This window comes from Capricornis sumatraensis, chromosome 20 (assembly GCF_032405125.1).
Source record: "Capricornis sumatraensis isolate serow.1 chromosome 20, serow.2, whole genome shotgun sequence".
Taxonomy (NCBI): Eukaryota; Metazoa; Chordata; class Mammalia; order Artiodactyla; family Bovidae; genus Capricornis; species Capricornis sumatraensis.
In genome coordinates, this window is record NC_091088.1 from 55,192,873 (window position 1) to 55,218,802 (window position 25,930).

The 25,930-nt window shown below is 51.2% G+C and overlaps 1 protein-coding gene across 1 annotated transcript in view; it reads left to right on the plus strand.

The window, feature by feature from the left end:
• Positions 1 to 25,930, plus strand: part of SPTBN4 (spectrin beta, non-erythrocytic 4) — a 74,831-nt gene that overhangs the window by 47,896 nt on the left and 1,005 nt on the right. The window contains exons 20-34 of the mRNA XM_068992036.1: positions 8,321 to 8,545; positions 9,456 to 9,545; positions 11,616 to 11,894; positions 12,009 to 12,139; positions 13,009 to 13,213; positions 13,973 to 14,353; positions 15,651 to 15,895; positions 19,459 to 19,597; positions 19,692 to 19,776; positions 20,130 to 20,326; positions 20,900 to 21,525; positions 22,583 to 22,652; positions 23,305 to 23,597; positions 24,737 to 24,910; positions 25,065 to 25,107. Coding sequence (XP_068848137.1) covers positions 8,321 to 8,545; positions 9,456 to 9,545; positions 11,616 to 11,894; positions 12,009 to 12,139; positions 13,009 to 13,213; positions 13,973 to 14,353; positions 15,651 to 15,895; positions 19,459 to 19,597; positions 19,692 to 19,776; positions 20,130 to 20,326; positions 20,900 to 21,525; positions 22,583 to 22,652; positions 23,305 to 23,597; positions 24,737 to 24,910; positions 25,065 to 25,107 — 3,183 coding nt within the window. The remainder of the gene's footprint in view (positions 1 to 8,320; positions 8,546 to 9,455; positions 9,546 to 11,615; positions 11,895 to 12,008; positions 12,140 to 13,008; positions 13,214 to 13,972; positions 14,354 to 15,650; positions 15,896 to 19,458; positions 19,598 to 19,691; positions 19,777 to 20,129; positions 20,327 to 20,899; positions 21,526 to 22,582; positions 22,653 to 23,304; positions 23,598 to 24,736; positions 24,911 to 25,064; positions 25,108 to 25,930) is intronic.

Sequence of the window (25,930 nt, forward strand, 5' to 3'; positions counted from 1 at the left end):
TGAGATCCAAGACACTGGACTTGTGCAGGAGGGAGGGGGGCGGTCCAGTGGGGCACATTTCCCGGCTGCCCCACCCCTCAGGGCACCCGAGCCGGCTGGGCTGGGGGAGGTGGGGCCCCGGGTCCAGGGGCGTGGATACGTGAGTTCTGTGTCCCCTCTGCCTCGCTCTGGGCCTGTCTCCCAGCCCTGCTCCCCCAGTTCCTCCGTGTCTCCGTTTCTCTTAGTTTTTTCCCCTCTCCTCTCTCTCTTTCTCACCTGTCTTTCTCTGCCTCTTCGTCTTGCTCGCTCACTCTTCACTTCCGTTCCCCCTCTCTGCCCCTCTCCCTTGACCTTTCCTCGTCCCTGCGTCCTCCTCGCGTCCTTCCCGTGTCCCTCCATCCCAGCCTCTGCAGCAGCCTTTCTGGAGCCCCAGTTCCCGGGTCAAGGCCACACGACACCCCCCCCCCCCCCCCCAGTCCTCCTTTCGGGCCTCCTCCAATTGTCCTTCCCAGCTGAGGGGCCATATGGTGGAGTCCCAAGCCCCTGCTTTCCCAGTCCCCAGGGGCCAGGCCAGCTGGTCTGGCTCAGCCTTGGGCTCTCGCTCCAGGAGGGAACGGGGGAGCTGGTCTCCTGCCATCTGAGGGGGACCAGCCAGGGGAAAAGGCACTGGAGGCTTTGCAGCTGCTGGGCTGAGTCCCCAGAGACTTCTTACCCAACTCACCGTGAGCCAGAAAACACCCTGGCCAAGAAAACACCCTCTTTAACTGAGAGGGATAGGGTGAGGAGGGAGGTGGGAGGGGGTTTAGGATGGGGGGGGACAGACATATGTGTACCTGTGGCTAATTCATGTTGATGTCTAGCAAAAAAAAAATCACAATATTGTAATTATCCTCCAATTAAAGTTAATTGGAAAAAAAAAAAGAAAGAAAACACCCTCTTTGCCCCTTTTCAGTCTTTGTCCCACATTTCTTCATCTAGCTCAGCATGGCCCAGAGTCAGGAGCCACACCGTCCAGGGTTTGAACTCCCATTCTACTGCTGTGTGACTGCAGGTGACTAACCCCACCTTTCTGGACCACATCATCCAGGATTGCAGAGAAGGAGAGTGACCGAGAGCCATGAGGGTTTTTGGTCCCCTGGTCCTGGCTTCAAATTCTGGTCCTGGCAGTTTTCGCTCCAGGCCAGGCACTGATCTCTGAGTCTCAGTTTCCCCATTTGGAGTATGGGAAGGCGGCGGGTAGGGCTTCCCTGATAGCTCTGTTGGTAGAGAATCTGCCTGCAATGCAGGAGATGCGGGTTCTATTCCTGGGTCAGAAAGATACATTGGAGAAGGGATAGGCTACCCACTCCAGTATTCTTGGGCTTCCCTTGTGGCTCAGCTGGTGAAGAATCTGCCTGCAATCCGGGAGACCTGGGTTCGATCCCTGGGTTGGGAAGATCCCCTGGAGAAGGGAAAGACTACCCACCCCAGCATTGTGGCCTGGAGAATCCCATGGACTGTATAGTCCATGTGGTCCCAAAGAGTCAGACACGACTGAGCGACTGTCAGTTTCACTTTCAAGGCAGCAGGTGGGTCTAAGTAGCAGTCAGGTTGTTACAGGGGGGAGGGGGGTCTGGGTTTGCGTGTCACCGGGTGGCAAAGCAGCTGAGGTTGTTTTGGAAATAGGTGCCTTTGTGTTTTGTTGATTTGGTTTGGTTTTTGCCTTGAATTTGAATGTCTTTTTAAAAATGAGATATGATTCCATACCACAAAATGCACTTTTTAAAAGTGTATAGTTCAGTGATTTTTAGTGTTTTTGCAAAGTCAAGCAACTCTCACCACTAATTCCAACACAGTTTCATCACCCTGAAGAGAAACCCTGCGGGGCTTCCCAGGTGGTTCAGTGGTATAAATCTGCCTGCCAATGCAGGAGACTCAAGAGATGCGGGATGGATCCTTGGGTCGGGAAGGTCCCCTGGAGGAGGAAATGGCAACCCACTCCAGTATTCTTGCTTGGGAAATCCCACGGACAGAGGAGCCTGGTGGGCTATAGTCCATAGAGTCACAAAAGGGTCGGACATGACCAAGCGATTGAGCACGCAACGAGAAACCCCATCCTTACTCACTCTCTCTACCAGTCTGCTTTCTGTCTCTACACATTTGCCCGTTTTAGACAGTTCACATAAATGGAATCATACAATATATGGCTCTCGTTGTTTTCTGGCTTCTTTCACTTAAAGTTTTCAAGAGTCCTCCATGTCGTTCCTTTGGTTGTAACATTTCAAGCTGGTTTAATTTTTTTTTTTTTAATGTTGACCTTTAATACCAAGAGAAGGAGAAGAACATGGTGGCCAATCCAGCAAACAAAAGCAACACACACACACACACACACACACACACAAAAGCAACACACACAAAAAAACAACAACATAAAAAGCAACACACATTTATGGAGACTTACTCTGTGCCAGGCACAGAGCCAGGAGCTGGGCTCCAGTTGTGAGCAATACAAACATCCCCATCTTCCCTGACCTCATGGGCTGTTGTGAGGATTAACTTAATTCATTCTTGTCAAGTGCTAAGAGCAAACATGGGTGTGTTACCCATTATTGCTGTTATGGTAAGAAGTTCAAACGGAAGGGTATGCTGTGAAAAGTAAAAAACCTTTCTCCTCCACATGCAAGCCCCCCTCCCCAGGGGTGTAAGTGCTCTCCACTGTTTCTTCTCTATCCTTCTAGAAATATTCTATGCATACCCCCACACGTACACATGACATACAGACCACAGTGAAGCTTGCCTTTTCCCTTGGCCGAACACGCTAGGCATCCCTCCTTGTAGGACATACCCAGTCCTTTTAAACTGTTGCATGATGTTCCAAGGGATAGTTTGACAATGTCATTGACCAGCCTTCTGTTGAGAAACCTTTAAGGCAATTTCTGAACTTCTGCTAGTATAAATAATGTCACAACAGACATCCCTGTCTGTGTGTATTTAAGCCTGTGTACAAATATTTTAGAATTAATCCTCAGGACTTCCCTGGTGGTCCAGTGGCTAAGACTCCATGTTCCCAATGCAGGGCACCTGGGTTCAGTCCCTGCTCGGGGAGCTAGATCCTGCATGCCACAACTAAAGATCTACATGCCGAGAAGTAAAGATCTCGCGTGCTGCAAGTGAGACACAGCACAGCCAGATAAAGATATATATATTTACCACTGAACCACCTGGGCAGCCCTCCTTCAGTGTTTAGGAAAATGCAGATTAAAATAACTACAGTACAGTATCTCTCACTTCTCAAATTAGTGGAGATAAAAAGCTTGCAAGTACCTAATGATGGTGGCCATGTGGGGAGATGGATGGTTTTATATATACACATTTATATATGTATATAAATATATATTCGTTTCTTATATATGTATATTTATATGTGTATTATAAGAAATATGTATTAGAAAATAATTCTCAAAGTAAAATTTTGGTACCATAAGATTTATGCATTAAACTTTCCCCCTCATTTCTTTGCTTCTTTTCCTTTTTTTGGCCACGCAGCTTACAAAATCTTAATTCCCCAACCTATGTCCTCTACAGTGAAAACGAAGAGTCCTAACTGTTGGCCCTCCAGGGAATTCTCTAAACTTTTTGATAAATATTACCAAATATCCTCCTGAAAAGGCAGTGGGCAGCCATCCATCTCCCCACATGGCCACCGTCATCAGCTGTTAGCAAGCCTTTTATCTCTGCTAACCTGAGAATTGAAAGATAATTGATTTGTGCTATGTTAATTTGCATTTTCCTAAACATTGAAGGGGGGACTTCCTAGGTGGCTCAGTGGTAAAGAATCCTCCTGCCAATGCAGGAGACACAGGTTCAGTCCCTGGGTTAGGAAGATCCCCTGGTGAAGGAAATGGCGACCCACTCTGCTATTCTTGCCTAGAAAATTCCATGGACAGAGGAGCCTGGTGGGCTGTAGTCCTTAGGGTGGCAAAGAGTCAGACACGATTGAGCGACTAAACGACAAGACACTGAAGGAGGCTGAACATCTTTTCACATGTTTAGTGACCAGGAATTTCTGTATCCTTTGCCCATGTTTGCAAGAAAGGTTACATATTACGTCGGTGTTTGAAATACTTGGCATTTTTCTAGAAGTAGAAACATGGCAGTCCCTGGAATAATTCCGTCTCAGGCCACATGGCCATTGCTCCAGAGGCAGGAAGGGGTTTTCATTTCATGGGGAACTGGAACTTATAACCTTAATATTTCAGACTATATTCGCAAGTTTCCTCAATTCTAATGTGTTTTTATTTTCTACATTTCACTACCATGATTTTCTTAATAAAAAAAGTTGTGGGGAATGACTATTTCACTTTTCTTTGATTTCTGCCGCTCGCTTGTCTAAAAAATTTCCATTGGACATGACTTGGATTTGTCATAAGGTTTGATTTTTTACCCATTTTTCCGACTCCTACGGATTGTGAACTGTATCAACTGGGACTCTTTGAAATGTGGTTCTTAGGACTTAGGCTAAGAGGAGCTGGAAGTTGTTGGCTCATAGAGCTGGAAGAACCAGGGGTAGGAGCTTGGGGCATGGCTGTATTGGTCCCACAAATTCTGACCTTTGGAGTTTCTCTTTGTTTCTGCACCCTGCTTTCCTCTGTGTTGGCCTCATCATTGGGGAACCTGTTCTCTCTTGGTGGCAAAATTGTCCCTATTATCCCAGGCCTGTGTTCTTCCAGCTTTAGAAACAGGTTGAGAAGGAGACCACCCCTTTTCAGCTCACATGCTTTTCCAGAAAAAGTGTGAAGAGTTTTCATTAGCTGATCTTAGGTCACATGCCATCTCTTACCCAATCCTTGTGGCCAGGGTGATTCAGTGTTCTTATTGGCCAGGCCTGAGTCACATGGCCATTCTTGGACTGATGGGTTTCATCAGCCCCTCAGGAAGCTGAAAGAGTTTTCATTGGCCCAGCTTAGGTAATAAGACCTTGCAAAGAGTCGGACACGACTGAGCGACTGAACTGAACTGAACTGAACTGATCAATCCTTGTGGCCACAGTGGTTTCTGTGTTTTGATTGGCCAGGTTTGGATCACGTGGTCCCCTTTGGCCCTCTAGGTTTTAGTAGAAGACTGCACAAGAAGCTCAGTTTCTCTGGTGGCTCAGCAGTAAAGAATCTGCCTGCCAGTGCAGGAGACATAAGAGATGCGGTTCGACCCCTGGGTAGGGAAGATCCCCTGGAGAAGGAAATGGCAACCCACTCCAGTATTCTTGCCTGGGAAATTCCATGGACAGAAGAGCCTGGAGGGCTACAGTCCTTGGGGGTCACAAAGAGTTGGGCTGGACTTAGCTACTACACAACAAGAAGTTCAGAATCTGAGAGTGGGATTGAGGTGCTAGGAAAGAAAGGACCAGTTTGGGGCAGGCAAAAGCAACAGCTCTGCACTACAGAACCTTGCAGCAAAAGTCTTGACTCTGTTCTTAAGATTCCAGCTTTGGGTTGCAGTCTTTTGCTTTAATCTGTTACCACTTAATTTCATCCCTGTTATTTTGTTTTCTGTATTTCCTCCATCTGTTTAGAATCACACAAGTAATACATAAATATATATTTTGTTAAAAGCTACTGTTATCTTAGAGATCTTTAGTAAAACATAAAGTCTCCCTTCAACATGCCTCCAGATCCCACACTCCAAAGAGAACCCCAATTATTATTTGGTATGCATCCTTCTAGACCTCTCCTTATGTGTTAATAGAGGTACCTATGTGGATTATTAATGGTTTATTTTCTTCATGTTTCAATTCCTTTTTATTTATTGGCTGCACTGGATTTTCATTACTGTGAGCGGGGGGTGGCGGGGTGCTGTTCCTGTTGCAGAGCATGGGTTCTAAGGGGCTCCGGCTTCAGTAGTTGCAGCACATGGCTTAGTAGTTGTGACGCATGGGCTTCATTGCCCCTCAGCATGTGGAATCAAACCCATGTCCCCTGCATTGGCAGGCAGATTCTTAACCACTGGACCACCAGGGAAGTCCTAATTGAAATTCTTGAATAAATAAATATAATGATTCAGACATCAAAAACTGTATAAAAAATCCTATGTGAAAAGTCTCTCCTTCATCCCTGTCCCCATTCACTAAATTCTCATGCCTCCAGTAGGTACCATCTGTGATTAATTTCTTCTTTATTCTAGGGAAGTTTTATGCATGTGCAATTCACTACAAATATCTATTCATAGTATTCATATAGTATTCATAAGTACAAATATCTATTCATAAGTATGTTCTAATTTTTTTCCCTCTTAACAGTAAGTCTTGGGTATTATTCCATATTGATGTGGACTTGTTTAATCATTTCACTCTTGATGGACATGGAGGTTAGTTTTTCCATTTTTTTCCCATTATAAACTCTGCTATGATGAGATCTTTGTTTTATTTATTGATTTGGCTGTGTTGGGTCTTAACTGTGTCACGTGGGATCTTTGTTACACCATGCGGCATCTTTTCTTGCGGCTCAAGGGCTCTCTGGTAGTGGCATGAGGACTTTAGTTGCACTTGGGATCTTAGTCCCCCAGTCAGGGATTGAACCATGTCTGCTGCCTTGCAAGGTAGATTCTTAACCACTGGACCACCAGGGACGTCCCCATGATGAGATCTCTGGACAAACATCTCTGCTATGATGAAAATCCTTGGATGAACATCTTTGTACACACATGCCACTGTTTCTTTAAATACATTCCTGGAAGTGCAAGTGCTGGTCAAAGCATTTCGACACATACTGCATTTTGATAGTACCTGCCAAACTGCCTTCCAAAAAGGCTCTTACTAATTTACACCACCACTGACAGAGGCTGAGTGTGCCCGTCTCCCTGTATTTTTGCCAACACTAGATATTATCCATCTTTCACAATTTTGCCAATCTGATAAATAGAAAAGAAAACCTTCTTTTAGTATGTATTATCCCAATGATTAGTTAGATTGGGCATCATTTCCTGTGCTCGTTTCTTCTTCTTTGTGTTGCCTGTTCACATCTGTTGCCCATTTCTCTTTCGGGCAATCTCTCTTTGCCGATGTCATTCATTTGTGCATTGGACAAACCACAGTAGAAGGTCTATTACATGCCAGACATGGTTCTAGATACTGGGGAATACATAGGTGAAGAGAGACACAGCCTCTGCCCTCATGAAGCTTATAGTCTAGAAGCAGACCAATAAACAGAAGCCTCGTGAGTAAAGACAGTTATCCGATGGTGTTTAAGTGCCGAGGAGACAACGGGAGCAGGATAAAAGGGAATTCTTTTACTGTTAAAGAAACTAGTTCTTTGCTCGAACACATATTAAATGTTTTTCCAGTTTGTCATTTGCCTTCAAATCTAGAAACTTTGGTTGACACAAAACTATTCTTTGTGGCCAAGTTTATAAATCTTTCCCTTTACGGTTTATATGCTTGGAAACATTTTCTCCATCCCAAGATTGTAAAAACATTTGCCCAGATTTCCTTGGTATGCCTTATGGATTTACTTATTCCACTTAAGTTTTTAATCCATCTGGAATTGTTTTCAGCATAAACAGTGAGGAAGGGATCCAGTGAAATTGGTCAGCAACTTGGCCCATGACCATTCATTGAATAATCCATCTCCTTGGAGATTAGAAATGGCATCTATAAACTATATGAATTCTCCTGTGTATTTGGGTCTGCTTTTGTACTTTCTGTCTCTCCCTGTGGCCCAGCAACCATTTAAATCACTATAGCTTGTATTTATTTTAAATTATTTATTTATTTGGCTTCTCCAGGTCTTAGTTATACATGTGAGATCTTTATTTGTGGCATGTCCACTCGAGTTGTGGCATGTGGGATCTAGTTCCCTGACCAGGGATTGAACCCCGGCCCCCTGCATTGGGAGAGTGGAGGCTTAGCCACTGGACCACCGGGAAAGTCCCTGTATTTATTTTTGATATTTGAAAAGATTGACTCTTTGGACAAATTACCTAACTTTTCTGGGCCTCAGTTTGCTCCTCTGTAAAACAGGGATACCACCAACCTTGAAGGGTTTTTGTGAGAAGTGATGGGCTGCTTTAGTCCAGGGACTCAGGCAAGCCTCACTGAAAAGGTAATAAGTAATTGAACTGAAATCTGATTGACAGGGAAGAGCATGTCTGGCAGAGGAAATAGGAACAGAAGAGGCCCTGAGGCGGGAACTAGCTTAGTGGGTTGCGGGGATCAGAGAGGAGGACAGAGCTTCTGGAAGGAATTGAGCAAGGGGAGAGTGGAATAGTGGGCCTCGACCAGGGGGTTGGCTGTCATCATAAAGGTACTGGGGAGCCACAGCGGGATCGGGAGGGAGGCCAGGGCCTGCTGACCCTGCCCTTCTCCCTTCAGTCGATGGAGTCGCAGGTGGAGGAGTGGTACCGCGAGGTGGGGGAGTTGCAGGCGCAGACGGCAGCGCTGCCCCTGGAGCCGGCTAGCAAGGAGCTGGTGGGCGAGCGGCAGAACGCGGTGGGCGAGCGCCTGGTGCGCCTGCTCGAGCCGCTGCAGGAGCGCCGCCGCCTGCTGCTCGCCTCCAAGGAGCTGCACCAGGTGGCGCACGACCTCGAGGACGAGCTGGTGAGGATCGGCGCGGGGATCTGAGGCGGGGCCCGGATGAGAGGAGGGGCATGAGAAGGTGGGGCGGGGTCAGCGGGCAAAGGGGGTGGAGACTGGGGTGGGGGCGGGGACATGGCTCTTAGGAGGGTTCAAAGGTGGAGATGGCGGAATGACCTATCCACTAACACGCTGACAGACTCAGTCATTCGATCCTTAAGTTTTTCATTTACTCGCGCTTATTCATTCATTCATTCATTCACTCTCATATTTCATTAACACTTTGACTCGTTGATTTATTCATGAAGTCATTGATTTATTCAGCCCCTCATTCTTTATTCCTTTCTTCACGCATTTATTTTTCATTTATCACTCATCCATTCAGTTCCTCATTCAGTCATTCACTAATTTGCTCATTCACTTGATCGTTCTGGGCCCGGCCCCTTCTTACATGACGCTAGGGTCGCAGGAGTGACCACAGCAAATCCCATTCCTCCAAAGGGGAAAACAGACTTATCCTAAGTCAGGGACAGCTTAAGATGGTTAGGAATGTGATGGGGGAAGCTAGGGGACTGTGGGAGCCCAGAGGAGGCAACTGGCCAAGTTTCGAAGTCAGAGAGACTTCCCCGGAGGAGGGAATGTCTAAGCTGAGACATCAAACAAGAACTGAGCCTGCTGATGGGTTGGGAAGGGAATTTTCCAGGAAGCATGACCTGCCTGTGCAAAGGCCAGAGGTAAGCAGGAACCTGACTCAAGTGCAGAGAGCCAGTTAGAGTGTGTCCAGAGAGGAAGTGGAAGATGTGAGCAGGCGTTTAGTTGAGGGAGGCCCTTGGTTGCTATGGAGGCTTGGATGCTTGCAGTTTAGTTGAGATGGAGGGGTCCTTGCCCTGCTCCCTGTGTCCTTCCCTTGACCTGTTCCCTGATTCCTTTCCAGGCATGGATCCAGGAGCGACTGCCACTGGCCATGCAGACAGAGCGAGGCAGTGGTTTGCAGGCCGTCCAGCAGTACATGAAAAAGAACCAGGTGAGCAGAGCCAGGGCAAGGGAGTGGGTTTGGACACATTTGGATACAAATGACAGAAAACACTCGAGGTGGTTAAAGCCTAAGAGGGGAATTTATAGGCTCCTGTAATTGAGATCTCTGAACAGCAGATACAGATGTGTCCAGGTGCTTCCAAGAGGTCATGAATCTCTCATTTCCATTTTTTTTTCTTCCTATTAGCTTTTTTCTCAGGCCAGCTCGCCTCTCCTGCTGGTAAAAGAACTTGCAACAGATTCAAGTTTACATCCCACAAGGAAAACTGAAGAGACTCTCAGTAATTTCAGTAGTAGTCTCAGGCATAACTCTTTTTGGCTCAACTTGAGTCACATGTCCACTCTGAACTAATTGTGATGGCCAGGGATTTAGACTGCTCTGAATGGCCTGGTCTGGGCTGAGAATTCAGCCTTGGAACCTGCAGGTGAGATCAGCCTTAATTATCTGGGCTGAGATGGAGGCAAGGCAGTTCCTCCAAAGAAAATCAGGGTCCTGTGACTGGAAGTAAGGAAAATGGCTATCAGGCCAGGAAAAAAGAAAACATCAGGCAAACAAGAACTCCAGGGACTTTTCTGGTGGTCTGATGGTTAAGACTCCATGCTTCCACTGCAGGGGTCATGGGTTTGATCCCTGGTCAGGGAAGCAAGATACTGCATGCAGTGCAGCTGGAAAATAATAATATAATAGTAATAATAATAATAATACATTGATTAAAGACTTACTATGTACCAAATACTGTCATAGGGGATTATGTCAGATATTTACTGTCTGCAATAACACTATGATGTAGGTATTGTCATCACCTCCTTTTATAAAAAATATATATATAGTTTGGGAGAATAGGGCACTGAAGAATGGTGGGGAGGTGGGCACAAAAATTATTTTGGAAAGATTCGTGATCATGCTGTAATAGGTGAAGTTCTTTTAAGAGGCTTTTGTTTTTCTATCTTAATGAAAATACTCCTGGTGGTGGACTACGCTAGCAACAAACAAGACTGGCCCATCATTTTCACAGTTGAGGAAATCAGTCACGCGCATTTACTATTTAAAATTGGAGATGCTCAAGCTGTGTGTGTGAGAGATTGCTAGACACACAGCGGCTGTGAAACAAATAATAGCAGCTGATGTTGATTGAGCACCTGCTGCATGCCAGGCACAGTTGTCAGTGCGCCACGGTAGAGCAGCCCTGCAAGGCAAATATTAGGGGGCCACCACTAGCCATGTGCCTTTGGCAAGTTCTTCAACCTCCCCGTGCCTCCGTTTCCCCATCTGTAAAATGAGAATGATGCTTGGCTCCTGGAGTTGGAGTGAGGACTAAATGATTGGCTACAGGGACTTCCCTGGCGGTCCAGTGGTCAGGACTCTGCCCTTGCACTGCAGGGGGCACAGGTTCCACCCCTGGTTGGGGAACTAAGGTCCCACATGCCACACAGTGTGGCAAAAAGAAAAAGAAAGTGACTATATTATGCAAAGCCCTTACTTAGCAAAGTGCCTGGCGGGCACTGGGTGTTGACTCTTGTTATTGTGTTATGATTTAATATCTCCATTTACCAGGTGGGGAAACAGGCAAAGGAGAGGTTAACTAAAGAACTCAGCAAGTACAGAGCTGGTTGAGAGAACTTTCTGGGGGTGATGGAAGTATTCTGTATGCCTATCTGGGTACACAGGCTTAATAATGTGTAAAATGTGTCCAGCTGTATTCCTAAGATGTGTGCACTGCACTGTAGGTAAATTATACCCCAACCTGTGTTTAGGCCTGTGTCGGGATCCTTAGGCGGGCATCATGGATCACCAGGGATCTTGTTTGAAAGCAGAGTCTCTGGATTCACCTTCTTGTGTTCAAACCCTGTCACCCCTTCCTAGCTGCTTGTTCTCCTAAGGCACTTCACCTCTGCGGCCTATTTTCCCACCTGCAACAAGGGGAGGATGAGTGAGGAGACATGTGGTATCCGGCTCGTCGCCAGCGATCTGCGGCTGTTTGTCACTCTCTCCTGGGCGGTGCCAGTCGTGCAGGCGCCCGCCGAGCCTCTGAACTCCCCTCTCGTCTCCCACCCGCAGGGCCTGCGGCGGGAGATCCAGGCGCACGGGCCGCGCCTGGAGGAGGTGCTGGAGCGCGCGGGCGCCCTGGCGTCGCTGCGCAGCCCCGAGGCTGAGGCCGTGCGCCGCGGCCAGGAGCAGCTGCAGGGCGCCTGGGCCGGGCTGAGGGAGGCGGCCGAGCGGCGGCAGCAGGTGCTCGACGCCGCCTTCCAGGTGGAACAGTACTACTTCGACGTGGCCGAGGTGGAGGCGTGGCTGGGCGAGCAGGAGCTGCTCATGATGAGTGAGGACAAGGGCAAGGTGCGCCCGGGCTGGCGGTGCGGGGGGCCGGGGCGGGGCGGGGGGGGTGGTGACGGTGCGCTGGAGCCCGGGGTCGGCCGCTGCCACCTCATCGCGGGCGCCGTGTGTCCCCAGGACGAACAGAGCACCCTACAGCTGCTCAAGAAGCACCTGCAGCTGGAGCAGGGCGTGGAGAACTACGAGGAAAGCATCGCGCAGCTGTCGCGCCAGTGCCGGGCGCTGCTGGAGATGGGGCACCCGGACAGGTGGGCGGGGCCAGTTCTTAGGGAATGGTCCGGCAGGATCGGGAGCTTCGCGGTTGGAAATTGGGGCAGGGCCAGGACTGGACGTTGGGATGGGAGGATTGGGTCCCTCTTGGCCCCGTGCTGGTGCTTTAGGATTTTGGCAAGTGGTTGGGGTCCCCGCATGGAGGAGCGCTGTGCAAGGATGTTTGAACGGGTGGGGCCAGGAGCCCTAGGATTTTGAGTGTGTGGGAGGAGTTGTCTAGGACTGAGGGGAGAAGAGCGAGCTCAGGGCAGGAAGGGTTCTCTTCCTACCCAGTGTCTGGGCCCCTCTGGGAGGGCCTGGAGCACAGTGAATGGGTGTGGCCTGAGACCTCCTGGACTGCGGGTCATGTGGCCTCTCTGAGGTTAAGTGTAGGGGCCACATCTAGGAGGCTTGGCCCATGGGTGAGATCGGAGACAGAGGTGCAAGGCTTGACCTCTGTCCTCCTGAGCCTGGAGATCCCAACTGGGGGTGAGGTGGGTTGGCTGGGGAACCAAGTAAGGGGTCTGGAGTCACACCGAAGTCACTAGAAGGGCCAGGTGTGGGACTGCAGCCTGGAAGGCTGGGCGCACGCAAGGGGGTGAGAGGGAGTGATGAGCTTATCAAGCTGAGGGAAGCAGAATTTTCCTTGAGCTCTGAGACGGAAGTGCTGAGTTGGCTGCATCCAAGACTTGTAGAAAACAGAGCTCTGCATGAAGGAGTCTCGGGGAGGACTCAGTTCTGCCTGAAGGTTCAGAGAAACACAGCCCTGCCCTGAGGGGGGTGGCAGGGGCTCAGAGCTCTATCTTGGAAGTCTGGGCGGGGAGGCGCCATCCCTGCCCTTCCCTGTCCCCTCCCTGTCCCCCTTCAGTGAGCAGATCAGCCGGCGGCAGTCTCAGGTGGACCGCCTGTACGTGGCACTCAAGGAGCTGGGCGAGGAGCGCCGGGTGGGCCTGGAGCAGCAGTACTGGCTGTACCAGCTCAGTCGCCAGGTGGACGAGCTCGAGCACTGGATCGCAGAGAAAGAGGTGGTGGCCGGCTCCCCTGAGCTCGGCCAGGACTTTGAGCACGTCACGGTGAGCAGCATTAGGAATAAACAGCGATCCAGGGGCCATTGTGTCTGCTACTAAGGTTCTTCGGGCCTCAGTTTCCCCACCCATAATAGGGAGATTAAAATAGCACCTCATCATGGCTCTGTTGAGTCACTGATGGATAATGTAAAGCCCTGGCTCCACCCTTTTCGGCACCAGGGTTCAGTTTCACGAGAGATGATTTTTCCATGGATGGGGATGGTTTCAGGATGTTTCAAGCGCATTTCATTTATCGTATACTTTATTTTTATTGCATCAGATCCACCTCAGATCATCATCCAGAGGTTGGGGACCCCAAAAAAGCACCTAGGGCAGTACTGAACACCCACGGAGCCTAACACAGTGTTAGTTACTATGCTTAGGGTCTTGTTAGTTGCTCAGTCAGGTCTGACTTTTTACGACCCCAGAGATTATAGCGTGCCAGGTTCCTCTGTCCATGGGATTTCCCAGGCAAGAATACTGGAGTGGATTGCCATCTCCTTGTCTAAGGAGTCTCTGACCCAGGGGTTGAACCTGGATCTTCTGCATTGCAGGCAGATTCTTTACCATCTGGACTGCTTTATTTTATTATTATTGTTACTATTATTGCTACAGAGTGAGTTCTCAGTAAGTGTGGGATGTTATATTTTGTTCTGATGGTCACTTTTAGTGTTGTTATTCTGCCACAAGATGGTGGGTTGAAGGGGGCTCGTGTCTACGGCACTTTACCCATGATGGCACACCCCCCCCACTCCCTGGTGGCAGGTGCTACAGGAGAAATTCTCAGAATTCGCCAGTGAAACTGGCACAGCAGGGCGGGAGCGGCTGGCGGCCGTGAACCAGATGGTGGATGAGCTGATCGAGTGTGGCCACACAGCAGCAGCCACCATGGCCGAGTGGAAGGACGGGCTGAATGAAGCCTGGGCCGAGTTGCTGGAGCTTATGGGCACGCGGGCCCAACTGCTGGCTGCCTCTCGGGAGCTGCATAAGTTCTTCAGTGATGCCCGAGAACTCCAAGGACAGATTGAGGAGAAGCGGAGGCGACTGCCTCGCCTGACCACCCCGCCGGAGCCGAGACCCAGTGCCAGCTCCATGCAGCGGACCCTGCGCGCCTTTGAACATGACCTGCAGCTCCTTGTGTCCCAGGTGGGGGGCTGGTGGCCAGGAGGGGCTGGTGGGAGGGCCCGGCAGCGTGGCCAGAGGACGGGGGCAGCAGCGCTGGCAAAAATCAGGTTGTGGACCACGTTGAAATTAGACAGTGGAATAGACAGAAAACGGACTACAAAACAGGGAGAAGTTATATGATGGGGCAGGTAGAAAATGGACTGGTTGCATGGTGCGCAGAATCAAACAATGACAGGGAATATAGAATGGGGGGTATAGAATGCCTGATAGAAATCAGGCAGTGTTTCCAGCGGAGGTTGGGCAGGGGTTCCCTTGAAAACTGCAAAGTGAATCTTACCCAAAGCCCGATGGAGAGTCTAAAAAGAATTGCAAGGAAGTTGAGAGAAATTTGGCTGCAAAGCAAATAGAAATTAGAGCGCAGGTCTCTGATAGAAATCACATGATTTTCCCTGAAGAAATTTGATGGGGTTGGATCTCATGGATGGAAATCTGGGCTAATAGGAATCAGGGAGTGGGTTTGATAGGAATTAAGAGGTAGATCTGAGAAACCAGATGAAAATGTGAAGCTGTGTGCTTCACAGGAAGCAAGCCACAGAACTGAAGGAAATAGGGTTGTAGGTCTAGTGGAAGGTAGAAATTGGACAATTATTTTGTATATATGATATGAAAGACCATGAGAAGTCAAGTAGAGAGATTGATAGTGATTATGTGGTGCATCTGACACAAATATGATGGTCCTCTGAAAGAAGACAAGTGGCTGAAACCACGGAGAGTGAGCAGTGACTCTAACTCACACAGCAGAGATAGTGGAAATTGGATGGGAGACCTGCTAGTGATTGAATAGCGATTCTGAAGGAAATTGGGTGATAGGGAGTGGCTTGAAAAAATTGGACACCACGTCTAATAGATGTCAGGGTGAGGAATGGTTCCCTGAAAGAAATCACATGGGTCTGAAACAAGACAGAGGTGGGCCTGAAGAGGTGGCAGCCCCAATAGAAATAGAGCTCTCAGACTAGAAGTCAGACAGTGGGCTGAAAGAAACCTGACGGTAGGTGTAAAAGAAGTCACAATGCAGGTCAGTCACAGAAACGTTAGGCAGCAGATGTGAGAGAAATACGGTAGTGGGTCGAAAAGAAGTCAGAGAGTGCGAAGGTCAAAAAGAAAGCAGGCAGTGGCTAGGAATGGATCCCACTGGAAGCAAGGGTGTAGGCTCCTTACTTCTTCAAGCTCTGCACCCAGTCTGCAGATGGGAGATGGGGGAGAGGGTGGAGCCTGGATCCCCACGGAGGGCTGGTGCTCGACCCCGTGTCCCCCTCAGGTACGGCAGCTGCAGGAGGGGGCAGCCCAGCTGCGGACGGTGTACGCGGGCGAGCACGCAGAGGCCATCGCCAGCCGGGAGCAGGAGGTGCTGCAAGGCTGGAAGGAGCTGCTGGCAGCCTGTGAGGACGCCCGCCTGCACGTGAGCTCCACGGCCGACGCCCTGCGATTCCACAACCAGGCCCGAGACCTGCTCTCCTGGATGGATGGCATCGCTGGCCAGATTGGGGCAGCTGACAAGCCCAGGTGCCCCTCTTCCCACCTCGGGTTTCCTCCCTGCCTCCGGGCAGCCACTCTCAGCCCCTCCACAGTCCCCTTCCCATAAAAAAAAAAAAAAAAATCACCATAGCCAATACCTGCGTGGCTCCACCGCCTGCCATGCCTTGTTCTACAGGCTCCTCGTGTGTGAAGACCCCGTGTCACGCCTGGCATCGAGCTCAGAGCACAGGGCATCCTCTGCCTCTGTAGGGGTGTCGCAGCCTGGGATGGATTAAAGCCAGGATAGGGATGGGGAGGTGTATATGGGGCTTAGCCTAGTAGGCACTGATTGCTCACATCATGGCTTGATGTGAGTATGCAGCAGAAGCCTGTCCCACAGTGGCTGGGAACCAGTGTTCTTCTGTCATCGACCCTGACATGAGTGGCTGGGCCTTCTACATCCAGCTACAGATGAGGAAAAGAGAGCTGAGGATACAACCGAAGGTTGTAGAGACTAAACCTGCACTCGCATCCCTTTGGCTCCGTGGTCCAAACCTGTCTGCTAGGGACTCTGGGAAATGTAGTCCAGCAGTGTGTCCAGGAAAACAAGGAGGTGGAGAGTAGTGGATACATAGCATTGTTTCTGTGACTGTGAGCACTTGAGTCTGCATTCATTTACTCAGCAAATATTTGTTGATGCCTACCGTATGCCAGAGGGCTTCCCAGGTGGTGCTAGTGGTAAAAGAACCCGCCTGCCAACTCTAGAGACGTAAGAGATGTAGGTTTGATCCCTGGGCTAGGAAGATCCCCTTGAGGAGAGGATGACAACCCACTCCAGTATTCTTGCCTGGAGAATCCCATGGACAGAGGAGCCAGGTGGGCTACAGTCCATAGGGTCGCAGAGTCAGACACGACAGAAGCAACTTAGCACACACGCACGCATGCACTGTATGCGTGTAAGGTCAAGCCCCTGACCGGTGCTGCTGACATTCTGAGGGAGGAATCAGGCAACAGATAAGTCAATAAACAAACACTTAATATTATTCCAGATATTAATAAAAGAAAAATAAAGCAAAGTAAGGGGGCCTGAGTGCAGAGATGGTGAGTTGGGTAAAATTTTGGGGGAAGGGTCTTCCCGGTGAAAGGATCAGCAAGTGCAAAGGCCCTGAGGTAGGTTGTGGTTAGATATGTTTGCAGAAAAGCTAGATGATCATTGTGACTGGACATAGTGAGTGAGTGGGAGAGTGGGAGGTGGTAGGAGATGAGGTTAGAGGGGAAACAGCATGGTGAGGGCTTCCCACATGGTGGCAGTGTTAAAGAATCCACCTGCCAGTGCAAGAGATGCAGGAGACATGGGCCGGATCCCTGGGCCAGGAAGATCTCTGGAGTAGGAGATGGCACCCCATTCCAGTATTCTGGCCTGGAAAATTCCGTGGGCAGAGGAGCCTGGCAGGCAGCAGTCCATGGGGCCTCCAAGAGTCAGACATGACTGAGTGCTGGGTGTGGTGAGAAGTTTGCCTTTTTGGGAGTGAAATGGAAGCCACCGGAGAGTTTAGAGCAGAAGGAGGGGGTGATGTGATATGATGTATATTTGAGAAAGGTAAATCCAAGTGCTTGTGGAAAATGAGAGAGTGTGGAGAGCCAGGGTAGAAGCAGGCAGGCTGCTCAGGACGCTCCTGCCATCATCCAGGGCACAAGGTGACGTTGGCTTGACTCAGGGTGGTGGCTGAAGAAATGGGAAGAAGTGACCAATTTTAGGAAAAAATGATTTTAAAAAATCTTTTTATTATAAGAAATTTCAACTCTCCACTGAAGTAGCAGTAACAGAGAGGACCCACATGTGTACAGTGAATACCCGGCCAGTCTTCATGTATGTACTCCCCTCCACCCTAAGCTGAGTTATTTTAAAACAAATACCAGATTTCCTATTATTTCACAGAGTATATTTTTAAACATTTTTTAAAGATTTTTAAAAATTTATTTATGGCTGCACTGGGTCCTCATTGCTGCAGGCTTTCTCTAGTTGTGGCGAGCAGGGGCTACCTTCTAGCTGCAGTGTGCAGGCTTCTCATTGCAGAGGCTCCTCTCGTTGCAGAGCATGGGCTCTAGGCGCATGGTTTTGTAGCTGCAGCTCATGAGCTCTAGAACTCTGGCTCAGTAGTTGTGGCACACAGGCTTATTTGCCCCAAGGCACGTGAGATCTTCCTGGACTGAGGATCGAACCTGTGTCCCCTGCATTGGCAGGTGGATTCTTCACCACTGGACCATCAGGGAAGCCCATTTCACAGAGTATGTTTTAAAGTCACGAATGTCCAGTCTTGACTGATGGATTAGGTTCCTGAGCTGAGGGAAAAAACGAGGAGTTATAGATGAATGATGGGCGAATTTATTGAGGTGGAGAATTTCAGGGAGGGTGTGTTTGGGAGACAGGGGAGAATCAGGGAGGCTGTTCTAGGCATACTAAGTCTTAGGTAGGAATTGTTACAATGTGAGTGATCAGAAATAAATTTGAACATATTCAACATTAAATCTTTTTTTTTTTTTTTTTTTTGGTCACACTGCTTGGCTTCTGGGATCCTAGTTCCCTGACCAGGGATTGAACACAGTTCCTCAGCAGTGAGAGTGTGGAATCTTAACCACTGGGCTGCCAGGAAAGTCCCTGGACATACATATTAAGTCTTATTGGGCTATACTTGTTGACTGATGGAACCTTCAGAAATTTGGAATTTGTTTTGGCCATATAATAGTTTAGAATGGCGCTGTCCAATAATTATACAACACAGGCCACAAATGTGAGCCACATGTATAATTTAAGATTTTCTTGTAACCACATTAGAAAAAGTAAAAAGAAGGAAGTGAAAATTCATTTTAGTAATTCATTTTATTTAACCCATTCGTGTGTGCGTGCGTGCTAAGTTGCTTCAGTCATGTCCGACTCTTTGTGATCCTATGGACTGTAGCCTGCCAGCCTCCTCTGTCCATGGGATTCTCCAGGCAAGAATACTGGAGTGGGTTGCCATGCCCTCCTCCAGGGGATCTTCCTAACCCAGGGATCACCCGTGTTTCTTAAGTTTCCTGCATCAACAGGCAGATTCTTTACCACTAGCCCAACCTGGGAAGCCCTTTACTTAACCAAGGATACTCCAAATATGATTACTTCAGCATGAAGTGAATATTAAAATTATTGAGTTATTTTTCATTTTTTTTTATACTAAATCTTCAAAGTATGGTGTCTGCTTGACCCTTGAACACATCTCAAATCAAAGTAGCCACATTTCAAGTGCTTGACTGCCACATGTCTAGTGTTTACCCTCTGGGACAGCACAGACTTAGAATCATAGGTTAGTGGAAGCTTCAGAAGTACAGCTTTAGAGGATTAGGAAAATTGGATCTTGAAATTCTCAGAATCACTGAAGTGGGACATTTTAGCACTCTGGGAGAAGTCGGAATCATTGAATCAGTGAAGAAGGTTGGCCCCTCAGAACCTGGTTGTGGGAGGTGGACGGGGACAGCGCCAGCCTGAGGGATCTGGGCTCATCACAAGAAGTGTATATGGGGTGGGTTGAGGGAGGTGGCCCATGGCTCAGATCCCTACCCACCACCCACTGTAGGGACGTGTCATCGGTGGAGGTGCTCATGAACTACCACCAGGGCCTGAAGACTGAACTGGAGGCACGGATGCCAGAGCTGACAGCCTGCCAGGAGCTGGGGCGCTCTCTGCTGCTCAACAAGAGTGCCATGGCTGATGAGGTGGGAGGGGGGCCGGGGGTTCCCCTTTGTCCTCTGTGCCCATCGGGGTGGGGGGCCAGCCCTGATGCCTCTCCCAACCACCTGCCACTCCCAGATCCAGGCGCAGTTGGACAAGCTGGGGACCAGGAAGGAGGAAGTGTCGGATAAGTGGGACCGCCACTGGGAGTGGCTGCAGCAGAGTGAGTGTGGGCCCAGACACACGGGGCTCAGGGGCACAAGGACATCAGGCCCCAGCATGTCAGGAAATGCCCAGAGGGTGACAGAGTCATGCTTGCATACCTCCGGATCCCCAGCAGCAAACACGAAGGCCTGGGCGAGTGGACAAGGGGGCTGCCCTGGCACTGACTCCCAACACCTAGGGGAGAAGCTGGTGTCCTCAGAAATAGCCCAGCCCTTCACCTTCCTGCAAAGCCCACAGTGGCCAGGGCTGGGATGGAGGAAGCCAGAGGGGGTGTGGAAGGCCAGAGAAAACAGTCCCCAGGTAGGGCCCCCAGGTGCCGCCAGCACCCTCCCCCTGAATGTCTCTCCTCAGTGCTGGAAGTGCACCAGTTTGCCCAAGAGGCAGTGGTGGCCGATGCCTGGCTGACGGCCCAGGAGCCGCTTTTGCAGAGCCGGGAGCTGGGCAGCAGTGTGGACGAAGTGGAACAGCTTATCCGGCGGCACGAGGCCTTCCGCAAAGCGGCTGCAGCCTGGGAAGAAAGGTTCAGCTCTCTGCGGCGCCTGACCACGGTCAGCACCCCATTTCCTGCCCCAGACCCCACCCCCCACAGCCCCACGTCCATCTCTCTATATGAGACAAACACATGGGCCAATACACGGCCTCCACACTGTGTTGAATAAGGGCTGAGACAGACCATCACTGTGTTTCCAAGTCCTGGGGGTGAGGGGAGCTTTGATGGGAGAGGGGACAAACTTCCACCTGTCACCAGTGACAGTCCAGGGCTAGGATGGGGGAAGCACAGGGGAACGTGAGAGCCCAGAATCACTTGTCCTGGCCTGGGAGGAGTCTGATCTGATACTTGAAGAATGATGAGATCATTGTAATAAAAAGTCTCAAGATCCTGAAGGAAGGAGGCAATGGGTGGGAATGGAAAGGCACCTACAGAAAGTGATGATTTAACCCGTTATTAATTGAGCGCTAGGTGTTTGCTGGAGAAAATAGGAATTAAGCTTCTGGCCAACCCTGCTTTTTCACTGATAAGAACCAATAAACTGGGCGGTGAGGCAGACGACCCAGAGCCACCTTCCCAGCCCCCACCTCCACCCTGCCCCTCCACTGGAGCCTGGCCCCTCTGTCCCCAGATTGAGAAACTCAAGGCAGAACAGAGCAAGCAGCCGCCCACCCCCCTCCTGGGGCGCAAGTTCTTTGGAGACCCTACGGAACTGGCGGCCAAGGCCGCGCCCCTGCTGCGGCCAGGGGGCTCTGAGAGGGGCTTGGAGCCGCTGGCCCGCCGGGCCTCAGACACGCTCTCGGCTGAGGTGCGGACCCGGGTGGGGTACGTGCGGCAGGAGCTCAAGCCGGAGCGCCTCCAGCCGCGCATCGACCGGCTGCCCGAGGTCCCGGGGAGGGTGGAGCCTACGGCCCAGCCGGCGGCACCAGAGGAAGCCGTTGAGACCCCGGGGGCCCCTGCGGTAGTCGCAGCGGAGCAGGTCAGGCCGCGGCCCGAGCGGCAGGAGTCAGCTGATCGCGCGGAGGAGCTGCCCAGGAGGCGGCGGCCCGAGCGGCAGGAATCGGCCGATCAATCCGAGGAGGCTGCGCGGAGGCGGCGGCCAGAGCGGCAGGAGTCAACGGAGCACGAGGTGGCACACAGCCTTACCCTGGGCCGCTACGAGCAGATGGAGAGGCGGCGGGAGCGGCGGGAGCGGCGGCTGGAGCGGCAGGAGTCCAGCGAACAGGAGATGCCCATCAGAGGAGACCTGGCCAAGGGGTGAGGCCTAGGGAGTGAAGGAAGGGGGACAAGGAGAGCTCCTGGAGTCGCGCAGGTCCAGAGGCCAGGGTTCCCAGGCTCAGAATGGCTTAGCTCCCTAGATACATTCGTGGTACCCATTGTACAGGGGTGTAAACGGAAAGAAGCTGAAAGAGGGTAGGAGTCGCACTCAATAACCCACAGTGGCTGTGGCTTCCTTCAGGTGCAGGTTGTCAGGTACCGGGTCCTGACCCCTGCTTCAAATCCCCTGGGTGACCCTGAGCAAGGATTTCATCCTCTCTGCATCTCAGTTTCTCCACTGGGCTAACAGTGGAACCATCACCTCTCTGATTGAAGTTAAGATCCTTCATCACCATCTCCACCTTATAAACTGGGGACTGTAATCACACATTTTATGGATGGAGCAACTGAGGCTCAGAGAGGGCAAGTCACTCAGTTTGGGTGAAACAAGACTGGAACCCAGACCTTTCAGAATCCAGAATTAATGAGAATGTGTCATGTGGATCACTTCAATCAGCCATGTCCCCAGAAAGAGGCCTTTGGTCAAAGACGTTTCAGTAACAGTGATTTCCAGACCCCTTTTAAATTTTGTATTTCATGAACACTGGTTGGGCGCCCACTCTGTGTGTGATGTGTGCTAGGGAGAGCAACGACCCAACCAGCTCCAGCCCTGCTTTCAGGTAGCTCAGTCCAGGGGAAGAAACAGACTAGTCACTGGAGAGTATGATGCAGAGTGATCAGGGGCTGGGAGGGGGCAAATCCAGGGAGCCTGAAAGCTTAGGGGATGGGTGGAAAAGGCAACGGTGTGGGCACTGGTTTGCATTTTGGTCTTTGTGTTGCTTAAAACTCAAGAGGGCAGAGAGGTTCCATCGTCCACTTCGCAGACAGTGCTGAGCACCTGTGGTGTGTAAGGCAGACAGCCAAGACAGGCAGCTGTGGAAGTGGACAGGGACCTGGCCTCTCAGGCTAAGATGTGGAGGCTCCTCCGGCCACCCAGGCTGGTCTCTGGGAGAAGGCATCCCAGTCCCAGTGAATCTTTCTGCGCCCCTGCCCCCAGGAAGGCCACCCTGGCTGACATTGTGGAGCAACTGCAGGAGAAAGAGGCAGGCCCAGGGCTCCCTGTTGGGGTAAGTTGAGCCTCGGCATGGGTGGGGGTATGGGGGCCCCTCTCAGAGCAGGAATTAGGATTCCAGAAACACAGGAGCCTAGCCCTGCCCCCTATCTGAACTGTGCAGATATTCTTGGGATGGACAGCGGCCCTGAGACACCTACCACAGTCTGAAATTTTCTCCCTTAGAAAGATGAGGCCACCGACCTGAGATCCCTACTACCACACACACACACACACACACACACACACACACACACACACACACACACTCCAGACTTCCCACAGTTGTCCTAGACCCTTTCCTCTAAGCACAGCAGGGGTCTCAATAGTCCTTACTGACAACTATACACAAACAGAGAAAGCCCCAGATTCCTCCTCCTACAGATAGATGGGACACCCACCTGCCCGTATCCCCACCTCCATAGGACCAGACCCCATACCCTCAAGATCTAGAGGGATTCAAAACATGAGTCCTGACAGGCCCACTCCCAAGATCCGGGGAGCCCTTAAGCGTTGGGACTCCAACCCTGAGGTCCTCCCAGACTCGCCTCCAAGACAGATAGCCCTGCAGACAGATGGGACCCCCCCGGGCCCGTGAGTTCCCCCAGACAGAGGGCCCCCCACGCCCCACTATGGACAGCACCCCTCTTCCCCCTCCCTTCACACAGCCTTCGCTGCCTCAGCCTCGCGAACTTCCCCCCGGCCGCCTGCCCAACGGGCTTGAGCCGCCCGAGCGGACACCTCGGCCGGACCGGCCGCGGGCTCGGGACCGGCCCAAGCCGAGACGGCGGCCTCGGCCCCGAGAGGGTGGTGAGGGCGGGGGAAGCCGGCGCTCGCGCTCCGCCCCGGCCCAGGGCGGCTCCGCCCCCGCGCCTCCACCACCGCCCACTCATACAGTGCAGCACGAGGGCTTCCTGCTGCGCAAGCGCGAGCTCGACGCTAACCGCAAGTCGTCCAACCGGTGAGCGTGTGGGCGGGGTTTTGGAAGGCGGGTTCCAAGCTCAGTGTCCAATGAATGAATAGGTGGACCTGGAGAAGGGGTGGGGCAAAACTCTGGGCGCCCAACCCGTGGCGGGGTAGGCGGGGCCTGAGAAGGGGGCCTTAACTTCAAAGAGTCAAGCAATGAACCGGAGAAGCGGGGCTTTAAGGTTAGTGTGTCCAATGGGTAAGCCGGCGGAGCTTAGATGGGACGAGACCTGAAGAAGGCGTTATTGCTACTCAAGTCTCAGATCAACCAACCCAGGAGCAAACTAGAGCTAACAGCAAACTAGATTATGGGATCTAGTCTAGAAGGTTCTCAAGATCTGTGAGGTGGAGCCTGGAGAGGTCCTTCAGCCAAAGAGTAGGGTGGGTGAATTTATTTCAGTTTCAGATTGCGGAAGGGTCTGATGAGAGACTGATCCGAAACTGAGGAGTGGGGGGGCACCTCATATAGGTTTCCTTCCGGATGGGGGGCCTACCAATGATGTGTCTACTCTTGGGAGTCCAGCTCGGGATTGTCCAACTGGGAGTCAGAATCTAGCGAGAGGTGGAACCCAGAAGGGAAGAGTTGAACAAGCAGAATGAGTTGGGCGGGACAGATTGAGGTTTTGTCTGTGGGGTCTGGAGTTAGCCTTTCCTCCTTGTACTGAGACCAAGGGGCACCTTAGGAATATTTTGCTTGTGGGAGACTTCCTCTTCGGTTGGGGCTTTGGTTGAATGGGGAAATAAGAATTCCTCTTTTCAGGCGTAGGCCAGTAGATCAGCCCTTCTGGGGATGAGGGTGAGCAGGGGTGGAGGAGTAACAAGGAACATGCCCAAGCAAAGGCTTGTGGAGGAGACAGCCTAAGTGTTGCCTTCAGGAATTTCAGTGTGGGAGGGGATAAGGAAGAGCAGTTCCAGCAGGGGCCAGTCTGGGCAAAGGCTTGGTTCCCAGAGACAGAGACACTCCTCTCAGCTTCACAACTGCCATAAGGAGGAGTACTCCCGGCGTGTGGCTCAACTAGGGCAAAGGCCCAGAGGGAGGAAGGCTCAGGCATATTCAGCCCCCGAAGGGTATCAATGAAGAAAACCCAGGCAGAGTGCTTCGACTCTGCCTTGAGCCCCATCTCATCGCCCCAGGTCATGGGTGAGCCTGTACTGCGTGCTCAGCAAGGGGGAGCTGGGTTTCTACAAGGACGCCAAGGGCCCGGCATCCGGGGGCACACACGGCGGGGAGCCACTGCTCAGCCTGCACAAGGCCACCAGCGAGGTGGCTAGTGACTACAAGAAAAAGAAGCATGTCTTCAAGCTCCAGTGAGCCCCCTCAATGGGCGGGCGGGAGGTTTCCAGACCCAGCTTCCCCCTCCCAACAATACCGTGTTCTCCTGGAGGATAGTCGGTAGATGGGTGGATGGGTGGGCTGGGCCCCTGGTCCTGGAGCCCTCAAGTCTTGTGTCCTCTCCCACAGGACCCAGGACGGCAGTGAGTTTTTGCTCCAGGCTAAAGATGAGGTGAGATCTGTTCCTTTCTCTCCCTATTCCAACCTCAGGAACTACCTGGCTGGCTGGCTGGCTCCTGGCCCTGAGTGATGGGGCTGTGAAGAGGGAAAGTGCAAGCCAGAGTTTACCTGGGCTGAATGGGCAAGCCCATGGCAATGAGAGTTCAGAAGTTCCTAGCCAAACTGTGGGAGATGGAGGATCAGAAGGGCTGCCTGGAGGCCCCAGGATGAAGTCCAACTTCTTTGCCTTGGCTTCTGAGATGAGACTGAAAAGTTAGGAGGGGATTAGCTTTAAAAAATAAAAAAACAATGGACTGCAAGTGCAAGGAAACAGAGGTACAGAATTGCAAAGGGTTAACTGTGCTGAAGGACAGTTCAAGGAAGAAATTTCTTAGAAAGGTTCCCTGAGGCTGGATCTCTTAAGGACACTGTGGGTCATTCAGAGAAGGCTAGCATTTATTCTAAGTACACTAGGGAGGGACTTCCCTGGCAGTCAAGTGGTTAGAACTCTGCTTTCACTGCTGAGGGCTGGCTGGGGTTCAATCCCTGGTCAGGGAGCTAAGATCCCACAAGCTGAAAAAACAGAACAACAAACAAACAAACAATTCTAAGGGCATGAGGAATCCGTGGAAGAGTTTTGAGCAAGGGAAGGTTACAGTGCTGCCTAAGAAAGATCCCTTTGGCTACCAGTGTGCAGGGTGGATTGGAGAGGGCAGGAATGGAGGAGGGAAGCACAGGAGGTGGCCAAGGCAGGGACCTAGGTGGGAAAGCACAAGGCTGGACCAGGACAGACCTGTGGGGAGGGGTTGAGGAGGTAGATGAGAGGGAGGAATGTG